The sequence below is a fragment of the Fulmarus glacialis genome, unplaced genomic scaffold, assembly GCF_000690835.1.
Source record: "Fulmarus glacialis isolate BGI_N327 unplaced genomic scaffold, ASM69083v1 scaffold8947, whole genome shotgun sequence".
In the NCBI taxonomy this organism is placed as follows: Eukaryota; Metazoa; Chordata; class Aves; order Procellariiformes; family Procellariidae; genus Fulmarus; species Fulmarus glacialis.
The window spans coordinates 18,576-31,231 of NW_009223781.1; the positions used below are offsets into that span (position 1 = coordinate 18,576).

At 36.7% G+C, this 12,656-nt stretch overlaps 1 protein-coding gene across 1 annotated transcript in view; it reads left to right on the forward strand.

Annotated features, from left to right (window-relative positions):
* Nucleotides 1–12,314, forward strand: part of NMNAT3 (nicotinamide nucleotide adenylyltransferase 3) — an 18,911-nt gene extending 6,597 nt beyond the window's left edge. Inside the window, exons 2-4 of the mRNA XM_009581913.1 lie at nt 2,950–3,133; nt 7,313–7,422; nt 11,905–12,314. Of these exons, the coding sequence (XP_009580208.1) occupies nt 2,950–3,133; nt 7,313–7,422; nt 11,905–12,314 (704 nt within the window). The remainder of the gene's footprint in view (nt 1–2,949; nt 3,134–7,312; nt 7,423–11,904) is intronic.
* The last annotated feature ends 342 nt before the right edge of the window (nt 12,315–12,656 follow it).

Below are 12,656 nucleotides of genomic sequence, written 5' to 3' on the forward strand. Positions count from 1 at the left end.
GTAAAGCTGCAGAGCTTCCCAGTCTGTTGTGGATTTTCTTGTGATACTGAGAGGAAGATGAGTAGTGGGCAAGAGTTAAATGTATGGAAGTATTTCTTTTATTTGGTTTTCTATAGTGATTATTTACTTTTATTATTTACTTTTTGTATAGTTTCTAATAGTAGATCCCAGACTTACTACTAGAAGAAATTAATCTTTAAAAAAAGCTGCAGAGCTTCCCAGTCTGTTGTGGATTTTCTTGTGATACTGAGAGGAAGATGAGTAGTGGGCAAGAGTTAAATGTATGGAAGTATTTCTTTTATTTGGTTTTCTATAGTGATTATTTACTTTTATTATTTACTTTTTGTATAGTTTCTAATAGTAGATCCCAGACTTACTACTAGAAGAAATTAATCTTTAAAAGCCCTGCCAAAGTACACATACAGTTTTATGTGAAATTGGCATTTTATAAATTTGCTTTAGTATTAATAAACTAATTCAGCATTACAATTTGTGTTAGTGTTTGTGACGATTTATAGTGACCTTTATAACAGAATACTAAATACGTGTTTTCCTTAATAATACTACTTTAACATGTTTGAGGGACATTTTTTGTTTCATTACTTTTGTTATATTTAGTTTTCCTAAGCAATTCTTAGGGAATATAAGAAGTTCATAGCAAGAGGAAATTTTTTGCTGCTTTTAATAGGTATGTTTTGAAAAACAAAGCCACTTAAGGACCTGGAGGATTTTTATACATAGTTAGGACGAGCAATAATAACATACTTCATGATGAAAACAAATAGCATTCCAAAGAAATAGAATTTGAAGATAATTCTGGACCAAGGAAGGTTTGAAACTACCTGTAATAATTTATGGGATAGAGAAGAGAATTGCAGTAGAAATTAAAAAAAACCCAAGATGGCAGAATTTAATGATTTCCTCTTTGCATGCCTGCCAAAACTGAGGGGCTTATTTGAATAGGTGAACTTTTAAATTACTGAAGAGGACAGAAGTTATTTAGAGCCAGCAATAAAATATTCTCCTGTATTTTGAGTGCTAAAGCTTGTATTTTTAGGTGGAAGGCTCTTATGTGCATCGTGTTTGCATAGTGCTGGGTTATTCAGTTGTTGTGAATCATCTCGAACAGTTATTTTATTTGATTTTTTGTACTTTAACTGTTAGCAACCTTGATTTTTCTCTTCCAGTTGGTTTCATTTCTGCTTTGGAACAAGCTGATATGGCATCAGAAGCTCTTATCTTATCCAATCTGTGCAGTTCTAGGCCAGACTAGAGACTGAAATCTTTACAAATCACAAGGATATGGCAGAGTTGCAATTATTCTTGGCTAGCATGATCTCTCACAATTTTAATTTTTACATTTAATATATTCATTTAAAATATAAGGGAACAATTTATATCTGTAGAAACTGAAAAGAAAGGAATTGAAATGTGGAAAATAAAATTATTGTGTAAGAAAAACATTTTAGTAAGGGTAACATATTAATGAATTCAAACTGTAATTTCTTTCCCTTTAAATGAGAATTTGTTATAGCATTGTATATTATCAAAGTACCAGAGAATAATTGTTGTTCATAAGTCAAGTGAAATTATTTCCAATTTCAGATCAAGAGATGGACTTAATTATATACACATCTTTGCATGTTTCTGGAAAATTTTATCTTGCTCTGTTGACCATTTTGCCTATAATGAGAATGTTTTAAAACAGAGGATAGTTTAGACTGACATTTTAACAGGAGACAGGCCTGTAAATCTCATTGAATCTTAATACAATTTTTTTAAGTCCAACTCACTTAAGTCCTTTTGAAAATTTTACCTTATTACATCAAAATAAATGTGACGTTACTGAATTGTCATTTTAGAATATTAAATTGTCATGTGCCAGTATCAGAAATTATGAGTCCAGGGGCATTATTTTCATTACAAAGCAATAGAGGGAACTTGCTGCATTTAAGTTTCTTTGTTGAAACAATTGAATTAGAAAAAAAGAAAGAGGATTTTTCCCCCCCTTCAGTATCATATTTATCATAGTTATTTAAAATGCATGTGTTACATTAGAAATCATTTTGTTTCATTTCTGTTTATTTGAAACACCCTTTCTCTCCTCTCCGTTTCTTGAGGGCTGCAGCTCATATCAGTGCTTTATTTCCCTGTTGATTTATTAAAATGAGAGCTACATTTTGTTTCCTAATTTGAGGCCAGAACTGCAAGGTCTAACAAAAAGAGCTTGTTGTGTTAATGATTACATTATGTTACAGGAGTAGAAAAATATGGGCATATTTTCAAATTTAATTAACATGATCAGCCAGATAGAATGGCTGCTAAGCTGATGTTTGGACCATAGTGCTCTAAGTCTCATTTTAGACTCCATTAGCCCCATCTTTGTTCTGAATTTTCTGATTTGTCTCAATCACATTAATCACAGCTGCAGTAATATGCTATAAGTCTCGCTTTGACACAATGAAAGGACACAATGATTTTGATAAATAACAAGAATCAGGTGCTTAAGAACAAAGTAGTGGTCAGTTAAGTCATCCATTGCTCTGGCTATATAAAAGCTGTACTTATTGGAATATAAAACTTAATTATATCTAGTGATTTTGATAGTTTGCATCATAAATTATAAACATCTCTACTTGCTTGAAAATTGTATGTTCATCCAGCTTTTCTTTTTGAATCATCTAATAGGATAAACATATTGATAGTAATTGTGAGCAGTTCACAGAGGAACAAGAAGGCTGCTTTTTAATTTTTTAAATTGCTGTTTCTGTATTAAAAATAATACCTAGATCAAGTTGTTCATAGCCTCTTACAACTTTGAAGTTAACCGTGCTTTGAAGAGGTTGGACTAGATGAGCTCCCAAGGTCCTATCCATGCTAAATTTTCAAGATTCTGTGAAGATGACTTATTTTTCTTTTTTTCTTTTTTTCTTTTCTTTTTTTCAAAAGGAAGGTATCAGGTGATTGAAGGCATAATGTCTCCTGTTAATGATGACTATGGAAAGAAAGGCTTGGTTTCAGCCAGGCACCGGATAGCAATGGCTAAACTAGCACTGGAGACATCTGACTGGATTCGAGTTGATCCGTGGGAGAGTGAGCAGGAGACATGGACAGAGACAATAAAAGTATTAAGGTAATTACTTTTTTTTTCCTTTCTTTATGAAGTTACTGATTGCCAAAAATCTGTCAGGCTACCAGGTCAATGCACAGAACTCGCTCCTATAAAACACCCAAGCAAAGCAGAACATGTCTGTTTATGGCATCATCTGCTATGAGATAAAGTACGGTATCTGTGAGCAATGAAAATTCACATCACTTTCCTTCAGAAAGGCTGCATAGTCAGTATTCCCCACGTGGAGTCTTTCCTTTCCTAGTGCACAGCAGATAGGCCTTCCCCAGACCTACGTAATACTCCACAGTACTGCACTTGCGCCATTTAAGTAGTTAGATGCATGTGGAAAGCCTCTGCCAAGAAAGGGTCTTGCAAAACTACAGTCACTTGGCTGTCATGTTATTTCTCTTGTTTTTAAGTCTCTAAGTAGGTAATATAGAGATCTTAATCAGAAAGTAAGAGAGTTTACAAACAAACCTATTCTTCAGGAGCATCCCTATTCCAGATTAGCTATGTTGGCCTTATGCCTGCAGGTTTTTCTATTCACACATCCTTGAAAAGTTTTCTTATTAACTCTAATGGCAAGTTAAACTCAAGCCCATACCTGCTGATGTTTTCTTCAAAATCACTGAGTTTGCTGTGGTTTTGTGCTGGAAGGAAAAATTAAACAATTTGTCCAAAACCCGTTAACTTGATGGAAGGACCTTGAAATGTGCCTTTTTCCCATATGGTTGGTTTTGGTAATAAATGCATTATGGGGCAAGGTATGAAAACACAAACTTCTTGTGCTAGCCACTTTTTGGAATCATAGATGCTACAGAAGTCAACAGATATTGTTAAAGACTTCATGGATGTCTTTCAAGAAGGCAAGTGTGCTGTAAGAACTATCAATGATTCTTCATTTCTATCCACATTTTCTAGGTTGCTTTCTAACTGGAAACAGTTGTTTGTATAGCTTAAGGCTCTAAAATGTGCCTTCCAACAACTGACCAGAAAGCTCTTGTGGCTCTGTGTGAAAGCAATTAAAAACCAGACCTGTTACTTTACAAAAGCATACATAAGAATACCCTCCATACTTACAAAACAACTAGTGGAGCCTTTTAGTTCTGCTTTTATTTGCTTTGCTGAGTGAACATAGACATCCAGTTGCTTCTTTTGCCCCTTCCCTCCAGCCAGCAGAATAGGATCGGGGCAGGAGGAAGATTAGGCAACGCTGCCCTGTCTTTGCAGAAAGCTTCTCTGTTCTTTTCTCTAGTCACAATTGTATATTCCAGCGTGAGAAATCACCAAAAGGTCTGTCTTGCAGTATTGGTTGGGTATGGGATTTTTCTCCTAAACTTCAGTTTTGTAAAACTATTTTCCTCCAGAGAAGCAGCCACAAATCTTACAGATCAGGTGATCCTACCTACAAAGGCTTTGATCTTGCACAGCTCCAACTGAAGTGAGTACTACTTGTAAGATTGGGTTTGTAAATTGTAAATCCACTTCAGAGCCCTTTAGGATAAGAGGTACAGTAAATAAAACCTGTATGTATAATTTTCTGCTCAGGTAAAGTAGTATCACTATGGTATGAAGAGTCAAACTTCCAGTCTGCCTAGAAAGTGAACCTCTAGTTTTATAAATAAATTCACGAAATGTTAAAAGGGATGCCTGTTAAGGAGAGAAATGAGCTTAAATCTTTTTTTTTTTCCCAAATGATGACCTATATTAATGAGCTGAACCAGTGCCATAATCTAATGCTGAACCCTGTCCCTTGAATGGGGAAGCAGCATGCTGATGAAATAGCAGATGTAGGTATTTTGGCATTATATTGTATTTTAACTGTCACACGTGAATATTAAAAAAGAGGTGGCTTTAGCGCTAGATCGTTACCAAGTGTAAACAGGCAGTGGCTTACTGTGGAGTTGTGCTTCTTCACAACTGTTGAAGGTTAATCTGTAGATTGTTCCCTGATCAGAGAACCAAGAACCAATTCCTGCCTTCACTATAAGCTCCCTCAGGTAGGAAACTTTAGTACCAATAGAAAGAGATTTTGCTATTGCAAGGCAAAGGCAAAAAACATTCTTGTACCTAAATGTCTCTTCTTATCAGTATTTTGAATTGTACACTTAACTGCAGTAGAACATTGTGTCCTGAGACACATGAATGGCCTTTTCCTACAGTACTTGTTTTATCTGTGTGTGATGAAAATGTCATATTTCATCAAAATCTGTAGATTTTGCAAAGGCTCCCAAATAGTTATGACATAAAATAATTTTAAGCAGCAAAGCTCATATGCCATTTGTGGCAGTGTTACTAGTTGCCTGTTACATTAAGTGAGTATGGAAATTTTGGAGACTATCCCAAGGCTTTTTTTAGAGAGGAGGAAGGAACATGATAGAGTTATTTCCCACTTAGCTGCTGCTCCTGAATATTCTTCCTAGACAAGAAAACAGTATTGTCAGTAACCAAAGAACTACATTCATTCCTCTTGTAATGTAGATTTGATTGTGGTGCAGATATACTATGAATTAATTTATAATTTGCAAAGATCTATCTTACCCAACTTTCTTTGAATTGTGCTTGTGATTTAATTATATAGTTATTCAAACTTCATACACAGTTCAGAAAATGCTTGATAAACTGACAGATTGGTTTGTCCTTTTTGGTGTATCTTTAAAATAACGTAACCCTCCCTGCCCCAGCAGTTGAAACAGCTTTGAAACAGTTGAAACAGACCTTTTGGTAGTTAAGATTTTGCAGTACTTATAACATTAGTCCTGCAGTGAGCTCTTTGCCAAGAGTTCTTATTTTTGAATCATGGACCAAGAATGTCAGTCCATGATAGAAAGTTAGTGTACTTGACTATACATAGCATCAGCCTGTTTACAACAAGGCGGGATTAAAAATAGAAATGTGGGAAGGCACAGGCCAAGCTACTGCTACCTACTTTCTACTACCATATGTCCCTCACCTCTTGTCTATGCAGTTTCTTTAGCCAATGGCTGAACATCAAAAATTACTGGAGATAGTTATGCAGCCTGTCTAGGTGTAGGTTCTTGACACTTGTACAACTTATTGCTGTGGCTAAAAGTATTTGCATGATTTGAAGAGTGTACATTTAATTCACTAAACTATAAATTCATTCCTTTGGCCAGACATTCAAAGGGTTATCTATGGCTTTGTACACGTACTGAATTCAGACTGTACCTTGTAACTCATAATCTTTGCTTTGATACAGTTCTGTAAGACCTGATGGTCACTTTGGCGATATATGTACTAGACAGAGATGGGACACTGGCTTGAGTCTGTGTCTACCTGTCCTGTTTAACTGTGAGCTTGTTTCCTGAAATTATTTTGACTCATGCCAATATGAGCAATGCCTAAGCATGGCTCAGGATGGTGTAAGTCAGGGACTATTCTAAACAGGCAAGGCCATGCTGATTTGGAAGGAAGGGATTTTAGGTGTTTGGATCTAAGGTTGGCACTTGCCCTCATGATCAAAGAAGGGGCCACTACCATGAAGTAATAATACCAGTATTGCAGTGGGGCACCAGTGATCAGGAGCAGCAAAAGAATAAAGTAATAGAAACCTGGAAAAATTGACAAAAAGATCCTTGTCTGCCTTCATGAATCTGAACTCAGTAAAATTAGAAGCATAGCAGATGTCAAAAATCTTATGAGAATTGTGTATTTTGAGTTTCTCAGGATTGTGATTCTTTTAATTAAAATGAAAGGGAAAACCACAAGGTGAAAACTCAGGGAACATGTTTTTGTGGAGAAGAGGACGAGAGAGAACAATAATGTCTCCTCCTGAAAACTGAGCACACATTATAGAATCATCATCATGAGGGGTGGTTGTATTTAATGAAGAAATTAAATCTAGCGATTGAAGTGTGATTTAATCCTGTTTCAAGCAAAAACCTCCACAATATTTTAAATGTTATGTTGCTACCAAAATTGCCGTAATGGTAGAATTTCAAAAAGGAATTGAAAACCAGAATGCCATTACAGAGGTTGCTTGAGAATTCTGCAAAATGTAGTTAACCTACATTGATACTAATCTCATGGTAGAATGAATATGCTAAAATCTTAACAAATTGTATTCAAATCCAAAGTGCATAAAAGCAGACTGTGTTCTTGAATCTGAAAGTGCCGGGTAATCGCTTTGTGCATCTCTGAGAGGATTACCTCACACAGAAGCCTTTATTTTAAATGCAGGCACCATTACAATGAATCACTCAGATTGCTCCAGTCCAAGAAGGAATTCATGAAAAACAAACAGCCCATAGAAAGATCTACAGAGGATTCCCTTTCTTACCAGCACTCAGGTTAGTTCATAACTGTAAACACGACTCTTTGTTTAGCATTAAAAACAACACAGCTTTACTAGACTAGACTAATTGATGAAAAAGTTGAACATAGTAGCTGGTAAGTTTTGAGGGTTGGAGCTGCCTGCCAAAACCAAGCCATGCCAAATGCCAGCATGACTGCTGGTGCAGTTATTCTGCAGTAACTCCCACATAGACCGGAGACTTATTTGGGAGCTGTATTAATGGTTGGTTTTATAAGCATCTCTTTAGCTGTGTCAGAGATGTATGTTGTGGCCCTGCTGGTTTTGCAAAGCATAGAATACATGAATAAAAAATATCAAGAAGTATTACTAAGGATTACTTAGAATTGTAATTCTAGTGTTAGACAATGGGCAAAGTATATGGATACCACACCAGTGATGCTGATGCATTGGTGTTTACTGCATTTCTGGACAGAAAAGCTTCTGTTGACATTAGAAGTATGGCAGGTTCTGGAAACACTGTCAGTTTTGGGTTTCCTGTTTTATCATATTCCCTAGCCCTATGACTTGCTAGGATGCTGCTAGATTTTTGATACATTACATTTTTCCTGTAGTATTGCAGCACTTCTTGGACATGAATAATACATTTACGTTGTTCACGGTTATACAAAAGTTTCCAAAAGATGAGTTGTTGTATCTTTATAGATGGTAGAGGGAAAAAAGTCTCAAGGCATTTATTTGGACTTCAGTGGAATCTTGTGTTTGATGGGGTTAATGATTGTTGGCAAGTGACAAGTCAGATTATTCCACAGTGCCACACTAAGGAAAATCACTGTGAAAGTAGTAAAGACTATTTTAATTTTCCATTACAAAAAATTCTTTTCGCTATTATTTTCTGTAGTTATTTCAAGCTCTATAGCATTTTATGTAAAAATGGTCAAGAAAACAAATGTTAAAGCTAGTCTTTCTTTCCCAATAAAGATTCTCAGTTTAGAATTCATCAGTCATCATCACAAGATTCCTCTACAGTAAAAACAAAAGACATAGCAAAAACTGGGTGAGAAGGAGGACGGGCAAGAAATAGGTTTCTCTGTCTAGTACATAGTGGCTGGATTTTTTGGGGTTTGGTTTTGTTTTTTTTTAATTCTATTTGGCAGCTATCCACAAAGAACAATCCATTAGTTTGAACAGAGAAAGACTAGCATCCTGTTGTTACTTACTTTTTCTGCCTTCAGTGCTTTGACTAACTGGGTAGTGATTCAGATTTGGCTATATTAAACATGTGGCCCGCTAAGAAGGAACAGAATGGTTTCTTCCCACTACCTTTGGTCACTAGCATGGTATGGCATGCGGCATGGGGAATGATCAAGAGCTACTGAGAACTCCAGAGCAGAATAGAGTTCCTCCCCTTTCTCATAAGTAAATGTTGGCTAGCACAAACTTTCTAATGGCAGACAACTGTTACCCAATTCCTCCTCCCTTCCCCTCCCCTAGCCCCCAAAAAAACCCTCCCAGCAATGAAATCTGTTGAACTGGGGTTTTCTGTGAAATTTGTAGAAAGGCTGAGTCACCTAATGGAAGCTTTCACAAAGATGAGCTCAATGTCTGAATTTAGCAGTGGCAAAATTCCATAATATACTATTTTTCTACTGAATGTAAGTCTAATAAACTGTAAGACTTCTTTGCATGGTGCTGCACCTCATGATTTTGTTCCACATGAAATAATCAGGTCAGTTTAATATATATTGCAAATAAAAAGGTTCACTGAGGACAGGTATAGACAAATGATTGCAGTTTTAATAAACTTAGAATGGCTTATTGGTGCTAGTCGTTCAGGACAAAGATGAAAACAGCGAGACTATGGAGTTCTTTTTCTCTGTTTTTCAGTGTCCAGAGATTTGCTATCCCTCCTTGATTCACCAAATATAGCTCCATGTGCAGTATTTCTTCTACTTACAAGAGATGATTGATTGTCTTAATTTCATTTTTAATTGAATCCCCTGCATTTCGATTCCTTCAGTTGCCTTACATGAACAACTTTGTTGTCACTTCTTGAATGCTTTTCCCTGGCATATTCCAACAGCAGTCTCCCTTAATTAGACCTTAAATCCAGCTACTTCCTTTGTGTTAGTAGTTATTTCTCCTTTAGCTTACCCTCTCCTTTTTCCCTTCACTTCAAAGAATTGCAGTTCATTTCTGTCCACCATCATTGACTGAGCTATGCTAATCAAAAACAAGCAAAAATTTCCCTGATCCAGACATATCATGGCCTGAAATAAAGGCTATTGTACTTATCAAATATTGGAGCATTGCAGCAGCCATTTGGGGTTTATACCATTATCTATAGTGGAAGCTGCAGATCATCATTTAGCAAAGTGCCCTTGAAAGGCCAAAGACACATTTTTCTGATTGGCACAGAAGATGTGGGGATATGCGGAGGTGTATTTGTGAAATTGGCAGCCTTTTTGTAAAGCCTACTATCTGTTCATTTAGCTTCTAATAACCTAGAACTGCAATGCACATACATTCAGAGAAAACCCATCAACACTATAAAAGCTCTGATGTAATATTAGCTGTAATACAGCTTGGGACAGAGTACTGTTTTATTGTGAAGGTTGCTGTTAAGTGAAAAGCAAACTGTGACATAAAACCCAGGTAAGGCTCTGGAAAGCAGGGGATTGGAAACAGTCTAAACATGGAACTGAGGACAGGGAACTGGAAAGGAAGAGTAGAATCTGTGAATGGAAAGACAAGAAGATTGGAACAGGCATGAGGAAATAGATGGGCAGAGGACAGCTTGGAAGGGATGAAGCAGAAAGATCAGCTTTATCATGATAGAGCTGCCAGGGCTGTGTGAATCCTAAGGTTCTTGGTGTCTCATCATTCATCAGCTGTCAGAATTATCTGGGACATTCTTTCAGAGTTTCATACTCTTGTAGCCCTGGTCCACACAGGGATCACAGACAACTTTTGCAGGTACTTCTGCACTAACTCAAGTGTCAGAGATGAGAGCATTGAATCTAAAGGTTCCAACCTTGCAGATGTGGGTATCAAAATAAAATTTAGTGGGTAGTTTGTGGGGGAGAGGACTGTTACAAAAATTTCACATTCCTACCAAATACACTAATTACAAACTCTAAAAAAAACAGAATTATATTTTTAAGTATGTGGACAGTCTGTGGTGATTGTGTCAGGCATGAATGTTTCAAGATAGCCTTGTCACATACAGTCCTCCTTCTGTAGTAATGCTGCATTCAGAGCACAGGACGGTGCAGTGCCCCTGCCTTCTTTGTTGTAGGGGTTGGAAGGTATGTAGTGAGGTGTGTAAGAAGAGAAGAAATGCTTGCTGTAGTTAACTTAATGGTATATACGAAACCTCTGCAAAACCAAGTGTATCTTTAGGCACTTAAGGTATGCTTTTCATGCATCATCACTGGTATGTGTCTTATTTTTCGAATTGCTGATTTAAGGTGTTTGTGTAAGACTTGCAGATGTGCTAGATGTCTACAATCACAAATAAATGTAAAATGGAGAAAATACCTCCATCCTTCCCCTTCATTTCACATGAATGCAAGGCTGTGAAAATAACTAGTCAATGTTTGTAAAATACTCAGATGGTATAATGATGAGTGCTGTAGAACAGACTTTGAGGAAAGAGATAGTTCTGTACTGGGGCTTAGGCAGTGGGCAGCAAATAAGAAATGGAGAGAAAACAAAAAAAATTGTACTAGTGAAGTATCATTCTTGGTCATTGTTCAAGGTACAGCAAATTTAGCTTTAGATCTTTGTACGAGAATGAAAATGCCATGGCCACACAACACAAAATATAATCTGTGTAATACTCTGCTGGTTCAAATTTCTCTAAAAATAAAATAAAACTTAGTAGGTCAACTAACTAGCTTGTACCAGTAAGGGTAGTTAGATTGGATACAGACCGTCATGTTTTAGATGCAGGTGCACGAATCCAGGCAAAATTCTAGGTTGTTCTCTGACAGTATGCAAACCTTGTGTCTGCGTGCCAGAGTGCAGTAGGGCAGCCGCTCCCTAAGGGCTGGGGAGCCATACGTGGTAACACGGTGGCAGGCAAGGGCCTTGCTAGCTGGGGTTGGCCCCGCAGTACCTGAGCAGAGCGAGCAGGGGAGGCTGGGGTGTAGTAGCCAGGTTCAACCAAGTCTAGTCTTTGTGCTAAAGTAATTCTCTTCTTTATTTGCTTCTTCCCCTTTTTGGCTTGCTTGAGTAGAGGAATAATTCTCCCTTAATGTTGTACAGACAATATTTGATATGCTCTGAGTGATGATGAAGTAGGTGATAAAGTAATTGTGACCAGACACATAAAATCCAAGCTGAATTTTTCTAGCAACCTCCAGGAAAAAACCTCCAGAAAACTGGAGTAAAGGTAAATGATTAAAAAAAAAAAAAAAAAGAAAAAAAAAGTGATGAGTTAAAACCAGTTTTAAGTATAAACATCCTAGAAAACCAAGCAAGTATAGAAATCTCTCATTTCCGTTTGTCTTTCCAGTTCTACCAGAATTAAAGCTGCTCTGTGGGGCTGATTTTCTACAGACATTTAAGACACCCAATCTCTGGAAGGAAGAACACATCAAAGAAATAGTCGAAAAGTTTGGTTTGGTCTGTATTAGCCGTGCTGGCTCTGATCCTGCTCAGTATATCAATGAATCAGACCTTTTAACTAAATTTCAGCACAATATCTTTCTGGTGAAAGAATGGATTCAGAATGAAATCAGTGCAACACAGATACGCTATGCCTTGTGCAGAGGATTAAGTGTAAAATATCTCGTACCAGATTCTGTTATATCCTACATTGCACACCATAATATCTACACAGAAGAGAGTGAGCGGAAGAACGAAGGTGACTTGCTTCAGCCTCTTAAGTTGCATAGTGCAACAGTAAACCCACTAAATGACTGATGTCTGTAGTGTGTGAAGTGGACAGACCTGGTGTTTTTTCATGTAAAGTTCTTGAGAAAGTTGTTTCTTGTTAATGAGGGGGAAGTACATCAGTCCAAAATTTCTTGAATTCATGTGGTGTTTTAAATTCATGTTTTTGTGTGTGGTAGTGCTTAAGCAAATTGGGATGCTCCGCTGCATAGCTTAAAATATATAAAGAACAGCTTCCTTGTGAAAATAAAAGAAATAAGATCTTAACAATAAATATTAATCTCCAGTAATACTTAAGGGTCAAACATAGTACTTTCCTGAATTGTAATTCTGTAATCCTACAGACAGTTTTAGCATGAAGATGCCTTACTG